Genomic DNA, 23,268 nt, shown 5'->3' with positions numbered 1-23,268 from the left:
CGTACAATTTTATTTAAAAATTAATAAATTAATTTTGATTCTACCTGAAGCAGGTTCCCATGAATCAGAAGAGGCTCTTTTCCTTGAGAAATGTCCATTTTCCTTTTAGCAAAATGAGAAAAAATTAATTAGGAACTGGGGCCAGTAAAGAATATGAACTTTTCTTCCTAACATCTAAACACAGATTTCTAGACCAAATAAAGCAAGCACTTCATTTGGAGGTAAACTCAAACTTTTATAGTAAAATATTTTAAACTCTTCCAAGTTTTACAAAAACGAAGGGCCTTTATATCATAAAAAGGTAAAAATGCCATAAAAAATAAAGCCAGTTTTCAAAATACAAATTTAGGGATTTATATTAATTCAAGATTAATATTAGAGCACTATACCATTATTTTGATAAACAGTAAGCCTAATATTTGCCAATTAAACAGATTGGCAAATTTAATTTGCCAATTAAACAATTAAAAAAATAATGCCAATTAAACTTACTCTTCAATACTTCAAGTGCTGATGCACCACCAAACACTGAAATCTCAGGATGGAGCAAATGTTACAAACCTCCACTGATTGTTAGCAAATCTCCCTGGTAAAGACCCCAAACTCCTTGCAAACAAACCCTGGAGTTTACAAATACATTTTCAAGCAATATATAAGGCAACAATCTCCATTCACTCTTAAAGTGTCATAGTTTGGTTTACTTTTGGTCTATCTGGTTTTAAAATCTCATAGCATCTTACCAACACTGCCTTTTCTTGGTATCTGATCTTCCTTTATTCCATCTGTACATAGAGAGGCTCTATGAAACAGAGGTATTTATCTTTCTAAGGGAGAGGGTCACCTTTTATGCTAATCGAAAGTTGGTCTATTTTCAAGGGAATGCGATGAAGTTAAGATATATCTGGATAGCTTTCTAAGCGTTATCATCTAAGTTGTCTAAGACAACTTAGGACTTCTAAGGAATCTATATTCCTTAGGACTTCTATATAATCTAAATCAGTGATTCTCAAAACTTTAAAGTACATCAGAAGCACCCAGAAGGCTTGGTAACTGTAGACTGCTGGACTCTTAGCTCCAATTTCTGGTTGAGTCTAGGGTTAAGCCTGAGAATTTGCATTTCTAAATTACCAGGTGATGCTGATATTAGTCCGGGGACCACATTTTGAGAACCTCTGTTCTAAACCATTTCCTACTATTTTAGATTTTCTATTCCTCAAATATTTCCTTTCAGCACAGCCTCACTTAAAAATGACTATACTTGCCTAAAAAAAGAATGCTTACTTCCTTGATTAAGAAAGATTTTTTGTTCCCAGTCTGAAAAAATTAAAGGCAAGAAATACCGCTTTACTGAGTCCTACGGACAGTTGGGAGGAAACCTAATGTAATTAGCTTTTAAACAAGCCGTGTATCAGTATTTCCTGAACAAAAGCTACCAATGTAATGTTAAAAAATATTAAATATATGAAATGCTTTTAGATTTAGTGTTCTAAAAATAATAAAGCAGCAACCAAGCTAATTCAGTAATTACTACACATACCAGGTTTGAAAGATTACTCTTTCCAGGTGTGACATCATTCTGTTTACTTTGTTCCTGCCTTGGTTTACATTTTCTTTCTATACTAGAGGATTTTAAGGAAAGATTGCTTGCTTTTGAGAAGGAATTTTCTGAGTTGATTCTCTGCTCCATTTGCTCCCTCCTCAACTTCTTTAGTTCTCTTTCTCTGCAGTAAGAAGCTAATGACAACTGGAACTTAGCCCCCAAAGGACTTTCTCCTGGGTGGTGCCTGGATAGGCTGCTCCTGCTGCTAAGACTTCTAGAGCTGTTCTTGAAGATGTCAGCTTCTGTCACTGTGGCCTGCTTTTTGGAATCTGCACTGGTCTTGTCTCGATCTCTATCATTCTTCTCCCTGCTATTTTCATGAATGAACAGTGACTTCCTTCTCTCTGGAGATCGATGTTTTTTCTTCAGTGTCTTCATCTCCTTTGACAAGCAATATGGAGGAACATAGACTTTTGTAACTGCCTTTGGATATTTGGTGGCTATTGACACACAAGGTCGACGTGACTCATGTATACCACGATCTTTATGGTGCTCTTTAACACCTTTCATGAAAGCCTCTAAAATAGTGCTCTTTTCTGATGGCATCCTTTTGGGTTTGGATTTTTTTGGTGAGGATAGTTTCCTTTCAAACTGTTCTGTCCCAGTGATGGAGAATCCACTTCCTCCATATTTGATGTCTGATTTTTGTGGAGAATCCAACATATGTCTGTCTAAACGGCCAATTAAAACACAAATTGCATGTTATTAAAAGTAACACAATCTATTACATTTTGTATATTTATTTAAGTTAATATTTAAAATACTAAACTATAACAAAAACTTTCAAATCAATATTTAGATGATGATACACATTTTATGGGGGGGTGGGGATTAAGACATGGCTTATTATTTAATAACTTTACTTTCATAAAGCTCCCTTTTGCTACATCTTGTAAGCTCACTATGGCTCCGTTTATAAAATGTTATTAGAGGATCAAAATAGTATGCATTATGAATATTATTGACTGGAATATTTTAAATGTAAGCATAACAGCAAAAAGTTTCTTCATGATGCTTAGAACTGGTTTATCTTTGTAAAAAACACTGCATCTTCATATTTTCAATTTGAACATTAGGTTTAATCAAATAAGAGCTTTTAGAGAAATTTAAAAATTGAATCTATCTCCCTCCTCAAAAGATCCTGCAAAAAATGCATTAATAGCATACATACCTTGTTTTGAAGCTGGTTTGAAGAAATCTATAATTGACTGCTTCCTGAAAATAAAAGCATAACTAATATGGTATCACATAAGTAAATATTAAAACCTCAATAATTCAGATTAAGGGGAGAATACTAGTTGGTTTACAGGATATAGATTTGATTTCACTACCTGGTTTAATCAAGTTCTGACAATGGCAGGAATGCTTTGCTAAGCCGATTATAATAAACTGAAAATATAATTTGCATTTCCTGTAGGAGTAAATTTATGAAAGCACAACTGAGGTTTATATAATCTATAGTACCAAAATAAGATTGGAGTATGGATCCAGTATGGAATTGGTAGTGTCCTTCCTGGGACTGACAAGCTTACTGCTACATGGTAGAATAAATGATTTTGAGGGGATCTGATCCTATTGCTTGGTATCTCCGGTGTCTGGTACAAAATAATGCTCAATAGATGTTTTCCAAACGAATAATGGAGATTATAAAAACAGACTAAAACCTAAACAGACTCAAAACCAGAGTAAATGGTAGAATGGCAATATTGGTGATTTGGCCCATCTGGGGAGGCAGCTGAGTTGAAGGGCATGCTGGCCAAAAGGCAAAAAGGATTAAGTACCAAGCTTATACTATCCTCTTTATGTACTACAGTAAGATGTTAATCTAAGTAACAGCAAAAATTAGAAGGAGTCTTCAGGACTAAACAGTGTTTCAAATCTTATTTTTTATCTAAGAATTCTTAAGGTATTTACAAAAATAACACACTGCCTGGAGAAAACACGAAACAGAGAAAAGGAAGAAAGTTAACAATTACAAAAACTGAATTGTTTTAAGGATTTCTGCACTTTAAAGTAAAACAAAGTGAATCACATTACCGGAATTTGTATTCCGATTTATATTTCTAGAGTTATTTGTCAGCGGCACAAAAAGGAACGTCATACGTAGAGCAAAAAGTTAACTTCCTGCCAAAATCCTGCTAAAATGTATTCATTTTACTGAAAGAGAAGCAGTATATGACCAGTTTCCCTAAACATTTATCCACTATGAGGTGGGAATACTCAGAGAAAACTTGAACAATCCAAGTCCCTTGGACACTTTACAGGTCACATTAAAGGAGCCACATCCATCTATAATGGTTTACTGAGAGTCCACATGTTTGTGAGATAGATGTTGGTAGAAAGGCTAACTGGTTATGAAATGAATAGGAGTGACAGACTAAGGAAGAATTTATGCATTTGTTTGCATATAATAAATTATACCAGCCAAATTGGCTCCAATGGAGAATACAGCTAGAAATGCTAGAGGTTCTGCAAAGGAGGAAAGGAGATGATGTTCTCAGTTACTGGGGGAGGAAAGAGACAAGGAAAGGATTAAGCGGCAGCTAGTTCAAGACTATACTAAATAACGCCTTTACATTAATTACTAAATAACGTTCTATCTCTTCCCAAAATATGAGATCCCAGGCTCCTTTTTGATTAATACACCAGAGAGAAAAATGGTTTTGGGTAAAACGTACAAGAAATCTGTAAAATAATCATGAATGTAACTTTCAAGTAGGAACAGTTGCCTAATTTCATATGCACAGAAATACCCATTAGTTATTTATAACTAGCTTTAAAAAATTATAACAGCTCACAAGCCCTTATCTGAAACTTTTGGGGTCAAATGTATTTTTGAATTTTTAATTTATTGGATTTTAGAAAGGGGGTAACTTAGATGCATTATGTAAAGTCCCCACCGGGTGTGACACTGCACCCCCAAAGCGAACGCATCAATATTTCTCTGGCATATAAATACACTTAATGAGATAATGACCATATACAGCTTTCCATTAGTTCTAGTCAGGTTTGGCTGCCAAGTAAGATGTGGTGCCAAACTTACTGACAACTTTTGATTTTCATAGCACTCCGGCTTTCATAATTGAGATAAGGGATTGTAGACCTGTAGCACAATATTAGAAGACAAAATTACTGTTAAATTTAAGTTACAAGCTTTTTAAAACTTAAAATAAAAAAGACAGTACCAAGTGCGTAGAGAATTTAAACATATTTTATTGTCAGAGGATGTCATTTGATAAAATTCCCCATCTCATTACATAGCTCCCACAAAATCTTCACAAGGTACCTAGCCTCTTGGAGAAGCGTAGTTACTGAAGGAAAAAACATCACATTCCCGATCGGCACGTTCCTTTTAAGTATGAATGATCGTGTATACTGGGCTATAATGTAATTCGTGGAAGGGTTTCCCTTGTCCATCGTACATAATCTCACCCACGATTTAGAAAAGATTTATACTGTTAAGCTACTACGATCAGAACTGACAACGTACAGAATAACCCACCTAGATATGCACTAAGCAGTTAGGGCCCCGGGTCCACCATCGTAAAGGACACAAATCACGTTCTACCTAAGGCGGGCTCTCGGTAGCCATCCTGGCTACGGTCACTGAACGGAGACCTGCATCCCAACTACAGAAAAGAAAACTCGAAGTCCCAGAAGGCCCCGCGCGGAGGCGGGGCAGGGGTTTGCCAGGCCGCAAAACGCCGAGGCCCGAAGCTCGCGGAGGATGGCGGGAACTGAAAGAGCGGGCGTCCGCAGTCCTCCCTCATACCCTTGCCCCCGCGACCCGGCCCCTTCTCCAGCCCTCTGCACGGTACCTGTCCCCAGGACTCTTTGTTCTCTTTCCCGCTGCAGCAGGGGCGGTACTACCGGGTCTCAGATGGCAGCGCGGGGGCGACGACCCCGGGGCTGGGGATGAGGGGAAACCTGGCCTAGCGGGCATGCAGCGCCTTGTCATGTCGGCGCCGCTGGCGACGGCGGCATGAGCTGTGGCTGGAGAAGTTGGGTGCGTGGTTGCCGTCTTGCTGCTGGGACTCCGGGAGGCTGTCGGAGCAGAGTTGGGCGGCACCCCCTTCTCTCTTCATGGCGGTTCTCTCTCTTCGGAAGTGACTCCTGTGTGAGCGGGAAGGAACCTCAGGACCGACAGGGGGCGGGTCTTACTGGAAGGGTCGCGTTCTGACTGGCTGGCACGGCGGTCACTCCGGTAGTGGCGCAATGGAAAGCCGCAGCCTCTTAGGAGAAGGCGGGGTTTCGAGGAGGGGGAGGGGTAAGAAAACTGCCTCCCCCCCACCCCCGTCACGTGCGCGGTTGGTGGGGAGGGCACCGTCGCATCCGGGCCGCGTCGGCCTTGGCAGGCACGCGGGGGCGGGTTGGCGCGGGCCGCTGCAGGCGCTGCGGCAGGCAGCTGGGCGAGGGCGAGGGACGAGGTTTGCAGAAGCAAACCTGAGCCCGGCAGCTGCCCTCAGTGAGGATGGTCAACAGTTGGCCTTCCTGTGTCTTTCAGTTGTGCCGCAGAAATCCCCAGCTGTTCGTTACATCGTCTCTTTCACATGTTAGGTCAGAGTGCCCAAGTGCTGTCACCATTTCCTTGGTTAATCTGCACAGCCCAATTTGAAGACTTGTCCACTCTGTGAGAGTTCTTGTTAAGGGCTGTGGTGGATGCTTTTTCTCCTTTTTTTCAGAAAGAGAGAAAAACAACCCCAGCGAAATAAAGGCCGTGTTTATTCCACAGAAGCATTTTGTTTCTCAGCTGTTGAAACGAGTTATCCATGAGGTCTCTACAGCCAGATTCCTTGGAGATTTTTTGAAAGGAACATAGGGTCAGCTTTCAATTACCCGTGTTAAGTGTGGACAGCGTAGATTAGTGAAACCTGCCAGCAGTCTCCGGTCGTCCTCCGTCAGGGGCTTGTGCTTTGGAGGCTGTTAGACAGGGTTTTCCTTACAAACAGACTGGTCAGAGTATTTCTGAGCCTCAGTTTGCACATCTGTAAAAGGAGTAGTCTACTCATCTATAAGATGAAAATTCTACAATTTTCTGGGAAATTGTAAACTATAAAAGAGATAAGCAGTGTGAACGTCACAGTTCAGAATCTCTCAGGTAATAGGTACTAAGCAAATTAGTGTTCCCTTTCCTTTGCTCTTCAGACATACTCTTACACTTGACTATAAAGTTTTCCAGGGACAGGTCAGATACTGTTATATTTAATATATTAATAGTTATAAAACATAGTTATATGCAATAAGTCTTAACCAAAATATCAATCTCCAGGGTGCCCAAGCTTTAATTGGCAGGTCTGTTCAAGAATTTAGACAGGTCTTTATATAATAATGTACTAGATGCTTGAAATGTGTTGAATGAATAATGATTTATATGTTTTGTTTAGGGCTTTTTACATGTATTATTTCCTATCTCTTGTATTAGTGCTTTCAGTTGGACGTTTCTACACTGGTAAATTCTTGCTTCTGTAACGGCCCATCTACAAAACACTTAATCCGATTCGTTTCACTGCATGCTCGGTCCATTAAAAAGAGCGATGCATAAAAAACAACATTCTACATGATCAATCAGTTGCTTTTCTTGGATTATAGTATTTGAATCATCTAGCCTCCGAGGTATCACTTTAAAGTCTGTAGTCGTGCTACCAAACAATAGTTTTCACATTTTCTTAATCTGAGCAACAGATTATGGAGTTAAGTGAGGCAAGAAATCCCTTGATCAATAAATGGAGATGGAGTCATAATGAAAACAATTTAAAAAATCTCTTCTTAACAGGGAAGTAGTGATCTAAATCCTCAATAAGCATCAAGGCTTTTCTTTCTTGAAGCTGTGTTTGAAAATGATACAGATTTGGTCACAGAGTGAAATATGCTTAACATACTAACTAGAACTGTTGGGAGCCTCTCGGGCACTTTCCACCCCCCAAACAGCTTTGGGCAGTCTATTTTGTGTTTATACCCCTTCTCCCACATTGAATGTATACACGTATACGTATACATATACATATGCCACATGCACGTATGTGCGTGCACACACGTGCACACACACACACACACGTGCACACACACACATGGTTCATGTAGGGCTTTTTAATTTGTAGTGGGCCAGAAATAGATATTCAGCAGCTGTATACTAGGTGAAAGATGTTAAAGACCTCAGGTGTTTGCATGTGAGGACACAAGAGGAGAGTAGAACTGGGATGGGGCTAGGGGAGAGAATGATGAATAAACTAGACAAGACTGAATTCGAGACCTCAGATAAAACTTCATCCAGGATTGTCTAAAGAATTTGGAGAAATTAAGGCCAGACAACCATAAAAGGCTAGACAGAAGATTTCTGGGAATGAGGACGGGCACGAGGAAGTAAAGACCGCAGGAATGGAGTGGCTACTATGCCCGAAGCTTCTGTGGGGTGCAGCTCAGCTCAGCCTGGCATCCTGAACTGTTAAAGACCATTATGAGGAGCACAGACTCTGGCCTTGATGGGAACGGATGGGGCAGCAGGAGAAACAGTGTTACATGAACAACAGATCAAGTTTGCTGGGAGCATCAGGCCCTACGTGGGAATCCTGAGAGGAGTGATAACATAGCCGATGCCAGAGATTCTAAGCAGTCACAAAAGAGACAACAGCGTGGGCAGATTGACTCACACGGTGCCTTGGCAGGCAGGGACTCAAAGAACAAAAGGTCAGTAAGTGACCAAGAATGTTACTAAAAAGAAGACAACTAAAGGAAAAGTAACTTCTCGTTCTACGGTAAGGACATACTTTTGCTCTGAGATTATTACCCTCTGGTAAACTCCAAGGCTCTTTCTTGTTGGAGGGTTCTCTAGGACAGGCAGAGAGACAAAGATGGCTCTGGGGCAGAGCTGCCTGCCGTTTGGCCAAGACTGGATGTGTGGCGGGGAGGGTAGAGGGACCTGGGAAGGGGGATAAGGAGCAGACCCAGAAAAACAGGAAATAATTAACTTGAACGCCTGACAGAGAAAGAAAGAGCACGTGATGATCTGAAGAAGGAAAAGCGAGCTCCAGCTTCTCAAGATCCACACAGTTCACTCTGCGAATGGATGCCGAACTCAAAACTGCCCAAGTGTTTGGAAAAAGCACCGGCCTGGTTTTAAGGGGCCGCTAGGGAAATGCCAAAAGTAATATAACGTACTGTCATGTAATCTAAATGTCCTGGGAATAGTGAGTAACACTCTGCAAAAGCAAATCTGCTGTTAGGGGAAGTACGTTTCTTGTTATTTCATCTTGGAATGTTGCAAGGTAATATTACCTACACTTTAGAACGCAAGTAACATAGTTGTGATTTTTGACATGCCTGAATATGTCCTATACTAATATTTACTTAACATTTTCACTTAAATCACTCTTAAACACATTTACTTCGGAAGAAAACTTAAAATCATTTCGTAAGTTAAAAATCGGTATCACTTGGGAAGTGATAACTTTCCAAATGGAAGCAAACTGTAAAAACTAATAAATAATAAGTAGAAACAAATATGTCTCCACGTTTCTCCTCAGGTTACCTTGTTTACTAGTGGTGGTAGGCATAGATATTATTCAGACACGTGAGATACAAGAGACTCTTTGGGAAATACTAGTTTTAGGGACTCTGGGCTGTAACCAGGTGTTTTTCAGACTTGGTTAGCAACCCGTTAGAGGGTTTTGAAATTGATACAATGGGTCACAGACCATACTGAAAAAAAGGTGGGAGAATGGAATAGAGGATACCCGTGAACTGCACGTAGTTTATGGTTATGTGTTATTTTGCAAAACTTTTTTATATGGTAGTGATATAAAAGGTATTTCTGTGGCCCCTCCTATGGTCAGTGGTGGAAATGTTTGAAAGTCCTTGCTGTTATCAGTGTTCATATTTCCCACTTCTGTGTATTCGTGGCATTGAACAGCAGAGGCTGCTTGGAAGAGAAAAGATGGGCTTCCTTTGGTCACTCCTGTGGTTGGGGAGGGCAGGGAGACATAACTCAGGCTCTCCTTATATCCTTTCAAGGCCATTCCCTCCAGGAGTGGGGAGCCTTGTAGAGGGAGGCAGACTGTCTCTCCAAAGGAGCTTGCCTTTACCCTTCCTGGGCTGTAATCGATTCAAGATGGGAAGGAGTGATTGAGGTGGCCCTCTCAGGTCCTACCTTATGCTCAGTAATCTAGGGACCGTGGATGAGAAATGGGAGAAGGAAGAATGTTGCGAACAAGGTGGAAAGATCCCCTGTGCAACCTGCCCCTCACATAAAACGCCACCACCCGGAACTGGAGAGGGTCTGGTAGGGAGAATACATGTGATCTCACACCTTTGCAGTGCTCTTCCTGGAATTCCAAACACCATGACCCATCAGGTCTTTCTTCTATCGGTCTCTGACTTTCCCTTCAGTCATTCCCCACCAACACTATCCTGAAGCTGTAAGCTTCCACAACACCAAAATACTGAATCTTCTGTGCCAGGCTTCCTGAAGATATGCTTCCCTTAGCTCCCAAAGAGTTTGTTAAAGATGTAGGACAGCATTTAAAAATCAAGAGATTTCACACAAAATTCCAGATTTCTGGCTTCAACAGGTACAAAGAGGGGTCTCACACTTATGCCTACAGGGGCGAGGTAAATGCATATATGAATCAGGTCCATTCTCCTGACTTTTGTAGAGAACTGGGATCAGAAAATACTTCTTAGGACAATATGACAACAGAGGCAACCTCCCATTGGGTCTTAGCGTTTCTTCCTCTTCTGTCAGCATCAAAGAGAGAAGCACCAGGCAATGGTGAGGTAAGACACGATACAGGACCACAATAAAAGCCTGCAACCTCCTCTCTGAGCTGCCGTAGGTGTCTTAATATATAACCTAATATTTGTTTCTGTAGTCCTATGAGATAATGCTCTCTTAAAGCAAATGTCTCCCGGAACCTAGAGAGGAGAAAATAGAGCTTTTGGTGCTCAGAGAGGTGTTACAGGAAGTTAGCAGGATTCTCAATCAGGGGTTCTTACTTAAAGAAATTGCCACACAGTGGTGCCTGGGTGGCTCAGTCTGTTAAGCATCTGACTTTGGCTCAGGTCATGATCTCATGGCCCGTGAGTTGGAGCCCTATGTCGGGCTCTGTGCTGACAGCTCAGAACCTGGAGCTGCTCCGGATTCTGTGTTTCCCTCTCTGCCCCTCCTCTGCTCGTGTTCTGACTCTCTTTCAAAAATAAACATTAAAAAATTTTTTAATAAAAAAAGTGCCACATTTTACCTATGATCAATACCTATGGGTATGTATGTATGTATGTATGTATGTATTTTTGAGAGAGACACAGCATGTGAGCAGGGAAGGAGCAGAAACACACACACACACACACACACACACACACACACACACACACAGAATGCGAAGCAGGCTCTGGGCTCTGAGCTGTCAGCACAGAGCTCCATGCGGGGCTCGAACTCACGAACTGTGAGATCATAACCTGAGCCGAAGTGGGACAGGACACTCAACCCACTGAGCCGCCCAGGCACACCTTTAAAAAATTTTTTTTTACATTTATTTATTTATTTTTTTTTGAGAGAGAGAGAGACAGAGCACAAGTGGGGGAGGGGCAGAGAGAGGAGATACAGAATCTGAAGCAGGCTCCAGGCTCTGAGCTGTCAGCATAGAGCCTGACTTGGGGCTTGAACTCACAAACTGTGAGATCATGACCTGAGCCGAAGTTGGACGCTTAACCGACTGAGTCACCCAGGCGCCCCTAATACTTATGGGCATTTAAAAGAAGCAGTGGCCGGTGTACCTGGCTGGTTCAGTTGGTAAAGAATGTGGCTCTTGATCTTAGGGTTGTGAGTTTAAGCCCTGTGTTGAGTGTAGAGATTACTTAAAAATAAAATCTTAAAAAATAAAAAATAACAAACGAACCAATGGCCTGTAACTATCAAAAATACAAAATGCACATGTTCTTTGATTCAGCAATTCCCCTTCTAACGTCTCTTTAGAAATATACTTCTGCATTCACAAAGATGGATCTATAAAGTTATTTGTTGTAGCATTATCAGTAGTGTAAGGCTGAAAGGGAACTAACCAGCCCAGATTCGGGGACAAAACAAATTATGGCACATCCATACAGTAGAATGCTGTGCTGCAGGTAGAAAGTCACTTGGAAAGCACAGCATCCTTCCAAGAGTATTGGTGTATACATGCAAATAACCCCTTTTGCTTATATAAGCAATAACATAGTCTATGTGTACACAGTAGTATGCACCGTTTTGCAACTTAATTTTTTCACTTAATATATCTTAGAGACTATTCCATACCAGTTTATATGGTTGATGAGCGTCAAGAGTTCAGCTAAACTTTGTAATATTGCCAGCTCGGCATCCATTTTGTAGGCCAAGAAGCCTGCAGGGGCCTTGAACTGACATTTACCCTCCCACGCACATGCCTGGAGAACAGCCTGCAAAGTAACAAGTGAATGTAAGTTCCTTATATGACTCCCCAACAGTCCCTGTGATCAACAGTGTCCCCTGCCTTCCAGGGCCTTCCCCTTGTGTGCCTCTTTAATAAGACCCTCGTGAACCTTACCAAAACCCATCTCTTTTGAATTTGGATTGACCAATCTGGCGGTAGCCTGGGAACCCCAAAGGATTCCACCACGGACCCTAACAAAGGCATGTGCTTTAGGTCCTGCTGCTCTGTCTGACTCAGTAGTACAAACATTTGATGCTGGGTTCTCCAACTCTGTGTGTCTTAAACACAACTCCTTTTCTCCCCTCCCCAACCTCCAAATTTAATGCTCTCTCCCCCTGTATTTCTTATCTTAGTGAATGGTGTCATCAGCTCCCTTCCCCCGTCGCCCAAGCCAGAAGCCTGGCAATCCTACTAACCCTTCGTCTCTCTCATCCTTAGCCCTGACCTGTCATCAGTCACCAAGTCTTAGTGATTTTGTACCCTATCACTTGTATCCTTTCTTTTCTCTTAATAATACATGCACATGCAAAAAAAATACATGCACGTACACACACAGAAACATATATTTGGTTCCTTTTAGAAATGTAGAACACAGAGACAAATACAAAGAAAAATATTATAAACACATATTCACCACCAGACTCACAAACTGTTAACATTTTGCCCAGTTACTTGTCCTCTTTTTTTTTTTTTTTTATTTAAAAAAAAATTTTTTTTTTCAACGTTTATTTATTTTTGGGACAGAGAGAGACAGAGCATGAACGGGGGAGGGGCAGAGAGAGGGAGACACAGAATCGGAAACAGGCTCCAGGCTCTGAGCCATCAGCCCAGAGCCTGACACGGGGGCTCGAACTCACGGACCGCGAGATCGTGACCTGGCTGAAGTCGGACGCTTAACCGACTGCGCCACCCAGGCGCCCCGTTACTTGTCCTCTTTTATGGTCTTTTTTGTTTTTATAATAAAATATCACGGGGACATCTGGGTGGCTTAGTCAGCTAAGCATCCGACTTGGGCTCAGGTCATGATCTCCCCGTTTGTGAGTTGGAGCCCTACATTGGACTCTCTGGGTTGGTGAGTTCAAGCCCCGCACCAGGCTCTCTGCTGTCAGCGTGGAGACTGCTTTGGATCTTTTGTCCCCCTCTCTGTCTGCCCTTCCCTCACTCACACTCTCACTTTTTCTCTCCCAAAATAAAGAAACATTTAACAATTAAAAAAAAAATCACAGAGGTAGCTGAGTCCTTATTAACAAACACCCCATTTTAATCCTCCCCCCGCCCCCACACTGTTGTGGGTTTCAAGTCCACAAGGTCTCTGTGCCTCTGGTTCCTTGTTTTTTTTTTTTTTTACATACACCTATGTTTTGTCATAAAGAATATATAGGATTATTTTGTATATGTTTTTTAAAAGATTTGCGTGCTTGTACATCTAATTTCTATAGGCAGTTTGTATGCCACATTTTATCCATTACAAGCGATACTGTCGTGAACATTTCTGTACATGCTTATTGTGCCCATGTGTGTGTGGGTTATGTAATCAGAAGGGAAATTGCTGGGTCATAGGGTATTTGCATTATCAAGTTTATTGTATGCTGCTAAATTGCTTTCCATAAATGGCTGAATTAATTTATGGTCCCGCTAGCAATGTATGAGAATTCTGTTTTCCTTATGTCTGCTCTAATATTTGATATCATCATCCTTTTTTATTTTTGCTAATCCGAAGGGTGAAAATGGTGTCTCATTGTTTTATTTTGCATTCCCTTAATTATTATGTTGACTACCTCTTCATACATTTGGCGGGGGGGAGGGGGGCTATTTGGATTGTTTTTTGTTGTTGTTAATTGCCTATTTCTATATTTCATTCATTTCTAAGCTATTTGTATTTTTCCTATTGGTTTCTAGAACTTGAAACTACATATTATGTGTACACAAAAATCCTTTCCATCTCTCTTGCTGTACCCCAATACATATCCTAATTATCCCCTGCAAAGTCTCTTGCAACAGCTTCCAAACTGGTCTCTATGCCTTCAGTTTGTCCTTCTTCAATTCATCTTCCCACTGCAGCCTGGGCCAATTTTCTAATAAGCAAATCTGGGTATTGCCACTTCCAAATTCATTACTGACAGGGGAACAAAACAAAAACATCATCATCAACAACGGCCAAATCCCAAGCAGACAATTAAAAAAAATTTTTTTTAGGGGTGCCTGGGTGGCTCAGTCGGTTAAGCATCCAACCTTGGCTCAGGTCATGATCTCACAGTTTGTGATTTCAAACCCCGCATCAGACTCTGTGCTGACAGCTCAGAGCCTGGAGCCCACTTCGGATGCTGTGTCTCCCTCTCTCTCTGCCCCTCCCCTGCTCATGCTCTGTCTCTCCCTCTCTCTCAAAAAAATAAACATCTAAAAAAATGTTTTCTAATGTTTAGTTTTTTGAGAGAGAGGGAGAGACAGAGCGCAAGTGGGGGTTGGCAGAGGGAGAAGGAGACACAGAATCTGAAGCAGGCTCCAGGTTCCAGCACAGAGCCCAGTGCAGGGCGGGAACTCACGAGCCTCGAGATCATGACCTGAGCCGAAGTCAGATGCTTAACGGACTGAGCCACCCAGGCCACCCTCCCCCGCCCCCGCCAGTGGACAAATTTTAAAGCCTTAAATGTACAATTAAATCCTTTGGCAGGCCATACCAGGTACTCCATGATTTGGTCCCTTTCCACCCGTGCGAGGCCATCATATTTTTCCTCCCTGTGCATCTTACATCCAGTCGTTCAGAACAATGGTATTGGCCATTCTTTGAACACATCAGCCTCACTCGTGCTTCTGGGCTTTTACATACCTCATTTGTACTGCTGTCTTGTCCTCCTACTAAAATTTTACCTGACATCCCTTAAGACACCCAGTTGCTCCTTCCTCAACCCAAATATACACTACGACCCCACCATAAAAGTTACGACCTTGCATAGAAATGATTTATTGTATATATGTCTGCTCTAGGGATTGAAAGCTTCACTTGGCCCTGGCTCTGTCTGTTTGTCTCAAGAGAAGACTAGTAGAGTGGTTAGGAGTATGGGCTCTGAAGCCAGATGGCCTGAGTTTGAGTCTCAGCTCTGTTATTCTTTGGAATTTACTTAGCTTCTCCATGACTCAGATTCCTCATTTGTAAAGCAGGGATAATAATAGTACCTATCTCATTGGCTTGTATTAAATAAGTTAATATATATAAAGTGCTTGTAACAGTATACAGCATATAATAGATGCTCAATAAAGGGTAATTCAGATAATCTGTTTGTTTAGCTTTATTAATAACCCTTATTTATTCATGGTAGGCCCTTGGTATATTTGCACAAATACCTTGTCTATCCACACTGTATGTCTTAATGCTCTTTTCAGAATTAGTGCTGAGAATGTTGAAACACATGTCCATGGTCTTTGGGGTATTACATCCTCCACAGTGGGTCAGTTCCCCCAGTCTGCTACAGTTGGGTCAGTTCCCCCAGTCTATCACCTGCCCAGTTGTGGCTTCCTCTGATTTCTAGACACAGGCCCATTCCTCAAAAAGAGATTCCTAGGGCAAGAGGAGGCACTTAGTGTTGGAGCAGTGAGTGCTAGCCTGGGTGACCCATGGACATCCCTAACTAAAATTTCAGGAGTAACCCCACTGTTCACTTAGTCCTGGCTCGCTCAGTGAGTCTTGGTCAATGGTACCCATTCTTCCTCCCTTCTTTCCCCAGCTTCTCCATCCCAGACACTTAGCTCCCATGCCAGAAATAGCTGTAGGCATTAGAAAAATGCATTACATTAAACGAATCTGAGAACATTCTTTGCATTTTAAAAACCTTAGCTAGCCACTGTACCACACTTCCACCCCAGTCCTTTCCAAACCACTCACCAAATCCACCTTCTTCCTCTTCTCTTCACCCTTGAAGCAGACTTCAGTCTGAGGTCCCCATGTATTGTAAACCCAAACCATCCGTTCCAAGATTCCCCCAGAATCCGTAGTTTCCCATGTTAGGGACTCAGATGGTCTTTACCATAACGCGCTCCTTCTGAACTCTTTCAAGCACAAAATTCTCACTTTGTGTTCTTATGACGAGAGCAGAAACAAATCTTTCCTGGGTAGTTGGGAGCAGGAAAATATGCTTTGTTTTTGTTTTGTAGAGCATAGCCTAGAAATGCCATGCCTGATTTTCTAGAGGCCTTTAGAGTGCTGCTGGCTTAGATCACAAATGAAAAATTCAGATGTGGACAGGTGTGAAAGTCAAGGGATCAGCCTGGGGAATTCTGGGTGTCTACAACTCAGCAGAACAAATGGCAAAACAACAGGTGTCCACAGATGTACCGACCCATGAGGCCCTCATACCCGAAGCTCGCTTAGGGATTGAATTCTCCCATGAAATCCACTCCCGCTTTGTGTGGGGCCCCTTTACCCAATCTCTGCAAGCCCTGGGAAATAATACATTCTGCCGGCCTTATGTTACAGGTACTAGGAGGTTATGTGTGGCTCACTCAGAATTAGTTGGCTTTAGGACTGAAAGTTCTGACATTTTCAGGCTGCTTATTAGTCATAGAATGTTGTAGCCTACCTAGAGATGTTGCCTAATACTAAAAAATTATGGTTGAAGCAAATCACTGGGGGGAGGGGGACCACAGCCGACAGAACAGAGACCTGTTGAATTGGGAACCCCGTGTAGGGTCCTCAGAGCCACAAAGTGCTCTCTTGAAATAAGAAGACACTTTTGCGGGGGAAGAAGGAATGCTATGGAAAAAAGAATCGGTATGACTTTCCCTAACTCGGGGATCAGAAATGGGATGGGGGAGTTTTGGAAATTTGGCATTCCACAGAATAAGAACCCCACATCTGTTCTTATTGCTATCCTCTGTTTGCCTCTTGGAGTGGTGGAAGAAAACAAAACCGAAAAGACCTGGGTGCTGGTCATCAGGAGTTCTAGCCAAACAGAGGGCTTAGGGAACTACATGCCGCTCTTTGGCCAGCATGGGTGATGCTGTGGCAGCCTCGAAAGGAGAAGGAAACAGATTGAACACCTGCGTTTGCAGCAGAGATGGACGGGAGAGCTTTGGTGAGGTACACGGTGAGAGGGGGCAGTTGTCCTGAGAGAGGACTGAACCGAGCGGCAGTGATGTCATGTGTTTATGAGGTTGCTCACAAAAGCACAACCTGTAATAGGACATTGGTAACAATGCATGTGTCCGTCAATAGGGATTTGCTGAATAAACTATGGCCCAGCTTTAATATGGGATACCATACAGCCAGTAAAAAGAACGGAGAGGAGTGGCACCTGGAAGCTTCAGTTGGTTAAGCTTCCGACTTCGGCTCAGGTCATGACTACGCAGTTTGTGCGTTGAGCCTGCTTCGGATTCTCTGTCTCCCTCTCTCTCTGCCCCTTCCTTGCTCGCGCTCTCTCTCTCAAAGATAAGTAAATAAACATTAAAAAAAAAAGAATGGAGAGGATATAGGCGTGTTGATATGGAAGATATTTGAGATATGCTAAGTGAAAAAAGCAGAGTATACAATAGTATGCGGATAGTAAAATCCTACATCTGTGTGGTGTTTTCCTTTAAGGTTAGGCATATAAGATTCATTTACACATTCTGTTTAAAATTTTTTTAAAATTTTATTTATTTTTGACAGAGAGAGAGAGACAGAACATGAGCAGGGGAGGAGTAGAGAGAGAGGGAGACCCAGAATCCAAAGCAGGTTCCAGGCTCTGAGCTGTCAGCACAGACCCTGACGCGGGGCTGGAACTCACGGAGCAGATCATGACCTGAGCTGGAGTCAGATGCTTAACTGACCGGGTCACCCAGGTGCCCCCACATTCTTGTATGTACATAGATAATGTCTACAGGAAGTTCATGAAACTGTTGAAAGTGCCCCATGTCTGTGCTCTGGGATTCAACTTAGAGGAGGTATCAGGGAATTATTATTTTCAACTTTATAATCTTTATTCTGTTTGAAAAATTTAGAGGCCATTTATAATTTGCAAAATTTATTTACATGTAAAGTTTTGAGGGTTTCAGCTGGGAAAGTTTCAGGATTAACAGTGTTTGGGAGCCTGTCCGTAAATGCTCATTTCAAATAAGAATATGGACTTTAGTTTTCTGATTTCTTCATTCACCTAGGATGGCGGACAAAATTGCAGTATTTCATGCCATGCCAAATATTTACAATGACCATGTTCTAAGTCACAGCAGGATTCTAGAAGATGCCAAAGAACTGATAGCATATAAAAAACATTCTCTGTCCACAATGTTATAAAATTGGAAATCAGTAACAGAAGTACCAGATTTAAGTAATAAATAACCAACTGAAGACATAGTCTAATTCTAAATTCTCTAATGGTGATAACATAAAGGAAATCTTTATGAATGAATTTTCTGATTTTTACTTTTCCCCTTAATTATGATGAGGATATTTGCTGCTCCAAAGTTGAACTAGCTGTGAATAAGTGAATGAGTTAATTAATTTATTTGTATCTTATCTCTTTCCGTTAAGGTTTGAAGGTAGTTCAGTTGCTTGTGAACTCAAGCTAAATATGGAGGAAGCTTCCTGATCAGTTGTTGTCACACTAACGTATTAAAGCCATGTAATTCTTCTAGGGCCGCCTGGGTGGCTCAGTCGGTTAAGCGTCTGACTTCAGCTCAGGCCATGATCTCATAGTCCGTGAGTTCGAGCCCCACGTTGTACTCTGTGCTGACAGCTCAGAGCCTGGAGCCTGCTTCGGATTCTGTGTCTCCCTCTCTCTCTGCCCCTCCCCTGCTCATGCTCTGTTCTCTCTGTCTCAAAAATAAATAAAAATATTAAAAAAAAAAGCCATGTAATTCTTCTAAAATCCTAACCCTCGGCCACAGGTACCTGCATTTGAAGGATCCTGTTTTTCTTTGGAAAGGAGCCCACACCTGCCAGTCACAATGATGCTTAGATACTGACATGGACAGATGCCCAAGATGTAGCTTACAAAAAAAAAAAAAAAAAAAAAAACAACGAGTTGCAAGACAACGTGTATTGTGCATAGTGTTACATGACCTAATTGCAAACCAGGCTCTACTTGGGGTGTCAAGAAGGCAAATAAATAAATAAATAAATAAATAAATAAACAAACAAACAAACAAAAGTTTGTAAGAACACATGTAGCTTTTAAAGTACTGAAATAATAATGAAAGGAAAAGCCAAAACTTTAACTTTCCATGTGCTTGTTTTGCTGTTTAGTATTTTTCTTTCTGAGTGAAACACAAGTGGGGTAGGGACACCGTAACCATTTCCAAGCTTACGATTGCTAAAGTTCTAAGTGTGGGCCGTCATTTTATGATAGTAATTTTGTAAAACTTTACGTATATGTGCATATATATGAAATGCTCATATATGCAAAGAAAGCAACCTGGATGAATACATCTCAACTTAAAGGTGTTTATCTCTGAAGGACAGAGTTTTGATTTCTACCTTACATATTCCTGTAACTTTTGACGTTTTTGCAATGAGCATGAGTTACTCTTGTAATCAGGAAAACACGACTGAAAACAAAATAAAACAAATTTGTTTTAGGCAGTGTGCAGTTGGGCCTTGCCTGGGAATATAACTTGTTGATTGTGTGTTGATGTGACTTTACCAGCTACGGAGATACCACTGCCAAACTCGTAGACAAAATCTTTCCCATAAGTCCAGCCTGAAGGCTCACCCTTGATTCACTACAATTTGCTAGGATTTCTTTGTGTCCTGCTGCCGCCACCTCTAACCTCTGGCCATTCTCTACCTGTCCCCTTGTCCAGCTGGCCTCGGTGGACATGCATCTGAGTATTAAGATTCCTAACTGTTTTTCTCTTTCCCAGCTTGGATTGACCCCTTGGAGATCACCTCGGACCTTCTAATAAAACCCTACCTCTTTTTCCTGTATAAACAGGCCTTGTGGCCATTTTCGTGCGTGATTCAGAATGTCATGTAAATGCTCTGGCAAGCTGGATCGATGTAAAATGTGGGTGCAATCAATGAAAGATTCTGAACACAGTAAGTTCGTGAAGCTGTGTCGGAATGAGAGAAGGGCAGGACAGGAGCAAAAGCCAGCCTCTCCCAGGTGGGAGGTCCTCACCAGCTTCCTGACAGTCTGGAGATGAAGGCTAACCCACTGGAACAGAGGAGCAGGACAAAAGGTGGCCGGCTGGCAGTGGGGCAATTATGGTGTTTGGGGAGGTGGGGTTATGGAGTGGTGATGGGGCCTTTGGCTGGCTGGGTGGAGAATTCATCAGAGTCTGGAGCTTCCTGAAGACAAAGACTATGGGGACCAACTGGGATTTACTGGGCTTTAGTTAATCCTTGGCTGTAAGACTTGCAGATTACCTGTCTGGACTATTTGTTGGTATGTTATGCAGAGACCAAACCCAGTGAAAAGGAGGCCTGGGAGGGCAGAACCCTCTGAGGTGGAAGGACCCTTCCCCAAGGTAAAGCTGATCACAATTCAAAGTAGGTCTTGCATGATGCATGGTTGGCCACCCCAGGAGAGAGACGTTCTGAGAGAGACGATGTGAGAGAATGAAAGGGGAGCGTGGCTGCGTGTTGGTTAGAAAGGAGTCAAGAGCCAGGCCCGGAAATCAAACCTCCTGACACCTGTGTGATTCTTGATGTTGTGAGGCTTTTCCAGTTTGTGTTTCTCCGTGTCTGTTTCCATGGTGATTAGCAGTCATCAGCAGTAGTAAAGCGGCAAACGCTTTAAAGTAAAATGTGTTTGTCTTTGGGGGCAGCGGGGAAGGAAGAGTGGGGGTCTGGCAAAGGCACCCCCTCCAAGGAGGCTAAAGCAGGCTGTCCCAGGGCCCGCTGTGAGAAGGGGAAGGAGGGCTGGACCTGGCAGCAAATCTGGGCCAAGGAGAGCCTGGAGGGCTTAGTCAGAACAAAACAAAAACAAAAACAAAAACGAGAAGAAATAAAAAGCCCTCCCCTGTGGGATTTTCTCACCCCTACTCTCATTTTACCTATCCCTCTATTGTGACCTTATTTCACCCCTAATAGGAGTTAATAAATTGCCCTGTGACTATTTGCTTTTATATTTCCAACTAGATATTAGAATGAAACCATGTCTCACATGTTCCTCCATTCCCAAGAGCCTGCTGCAGAACTAGGCATATATCAGAGGCTCTTTATGTTTTTTTAATTAAAAAGAATTTTACTTTTATACACAAACATATAAAGTATAGATGCGCCCTTCTCATTTATTCTTTTTCCTTGGCTCTCTCCTCCCCTTCTTCTCATATTTATATAATCATGTACACAAACACGCACATGCATGCACGCACGCACGCACACACACACACACACACACACACATAGTTTTTTTGGTAGAAGTATGTTTTAAAAAATATAATGATGTCACCTTATACACTTTTCTGCCTCTTGCTTTCCTTCCTCAATAATGGCTCTTGGAAATCTACCAAATAAACTTCTAGAGGATCATTTATTCTTCTTAATGGTTGCATAATAGTCCAAGGTGTGGCTGTGCTGCAGCCTCCAGCTTTTCTACAGTTCACATCTCTTCCCAGCCTGGCATTCAATGACACCAGGCTGATAGCTTGAAGTTAGACATGGTGGGAAGAGTTATACGTTAGGAATCTGCAAAAGCTAGGGCTCTTTCCTAGTTTTAACTAGCCCATCACTGAGCCTTATTAATGGGTTTTAGTTTTTGTCTAGCTTTTTTCTGGGGGAGGGATGTGGAGAGAGAATGGCCAGGACAAATAAACAATGCTCACACACACACACACACACACACGTATATCTGTCTCTTTATGTGTTGGTGTTTTCATTCCTACTATTGATGGGTCAAAGTGGATACATATTTTCAATTTCAAAAGATGTTGCCAGATTATAAAGGGATGTAGAAATGTATAATTCTACCAGCAATGTAAAAACTGTTTTCCATGAATCCCTGCTAGCAATGGAAATTACCCTCATTTTAATTTTTGTTAGTTTGAAAGGTATAAAACAATATCTCGTTGTACTTTAATTTGCATCTCTTTGAATACTAATAATTTTGAGCTTCTTTTCCTATGCATGTTGACCATTTGAATATGCTCTTTTGTGAGGTGACTTCTAATAGCTTTTGCACATCTTTTTGTTTTTTGTCTCTTGTCTATTTATAAAACCTTTTTTGTGTATTTTTAATTGTCCCGTACATTATGAATATCTTCCCTCAAATCTATTGTTTGCCTATTGACTTTGTTTATCTATTGCTATACAAAAGTTTTTTTTATTGTTACAAGGTAAAATATGTCCATATTTTCATGTATAGATTCTAGACTCCAGTCTTGTTTTACAAGGCCCCCCCCCCCCCCGCCCCGTATTGGACATGTAGCCTCCTAAATTTTCAAGATTGTTATTGTCTCATTTTTTACATTTGTCTTTAATCTACATGGAGTTTATATTTGTATGTGGTATAAACTAGGAGTCCAGTTTTATTTTCTTCTAGATGTAAGTTGTCTTGGCACCATTTATTAAATAATCCATTCTTTTTCACGAAATTGAAATACCAACTATCATATAGTAAATTTTCATATATACACTTGGTCTATTTCTGGGTTCTCTATTTTATTCCAATGATACATTTATCTATTCCTATGCCAATACCAAATTGATTTAATTACAGTGGTCTTATAGTACATTCTGATATCTGGTAAGGCAAGTCTCACCCTTTATTTTTCTTTTTCACATTTTATTTGCTGTTGTAAAGCACTTATTCTTCTATATAACTTTAAAATTGTTTTACTCAATCCACCCCATCAAAACTTTCTTGTTATCTAATTGGAATTGCACCAAATATGTACATTAATTTCGAAAAAATTGACATTGCTGTCAATATTCTTTCCAAAGATATTTACTGAGTATGTACTTTGTGACAAGCTCTGGGGATACAGCAATGAAGAAGAGAGGCATGAGCTCTGTCTTCTTTGAGTCCAGGTTATTGGGTGTTTTTTTTTTTTTTTTTGGAAGATTTTATTTTTAAGTACTCTCTATACCCATTGTCGGGCTAGAACTCACAACCCCGAGATCAAGAGTCACATGCTCCACCAACTGAGCCAGCCAGTCACCCCCAGGTTATCCTTTTTAATAAGTAAATGGCCCAGCAATTCCACTCTTGTGTATACACCCAACAGAAATGAGTACACATCCACCAAAAGACACGTACAAGAATACTCGTAGCAGCTTCATGCATAATAGGCAAAAACTGGAAGTAACACAAATGTCCC

General features: G+C 41.5%; 1 protein-coding gene across 2 annotated transcripts in view; it reads right to left on the bottom strand.

Annotated features, from left to right (window-relative positions):
* The window catches only part of SLF2 (SMC5-SMC6 complex localization factor 2), a 45,108-nt gene extending 39,382 nt beyond the window's left edge, over positions 1–5,726 (bottom strand). Inside the window, exons 1-4 of one of the 2 annotated variants that reach the window (XM_015063024.3) lie at positions 5,419–5,726; positions 2,772–2,815; positions 1,538–2,271; positions 45–102 (exon numbers count right to left, since the gene is read on the bottom strand). In XM_015063024.3, coding sequence (XP_014918510.1) covers positions 45–102; positions 1,538–2,271; positions 2,772–2,815; positions 5,419–5,558 — 976 coding nt within the window. In that variant the 5' untranslated portion in view covers positions 5,559–5,726. The remainder of the gene's footprint in view (positions 1–44; positions 103–1,537; positions 2,272–2,771; positions 2,816–5,418) is intronic. The other variant, XM_015063025.3, reaches the window with a different exon arrangement.
* Positions 5,727–23,268: the final 17,542 nt, after the last annotated feature.

This window comes from Acinonyx jubatus, chromosome D2, assembly GCF_027475565.1.
Source record: "Acinonyx jubatus isolate Ajub_Pintada_27869175 chromosome D2, VMU_Ajub_asm_v1.0, whole genome shotgun sequence".
Taxonomy (NCBI): domain Eukaryota; kingdom Metazoa; phylum Chordata; class Mammalia; order Carnivora; family Felidae; genus Acinonyx; species Acinonyx jubatus.
The sequence above is the reverse complement of the archived record's forward strand: the minus strand, read 5'-3'. Positions and strand labels throughout refer to the sequence as shown.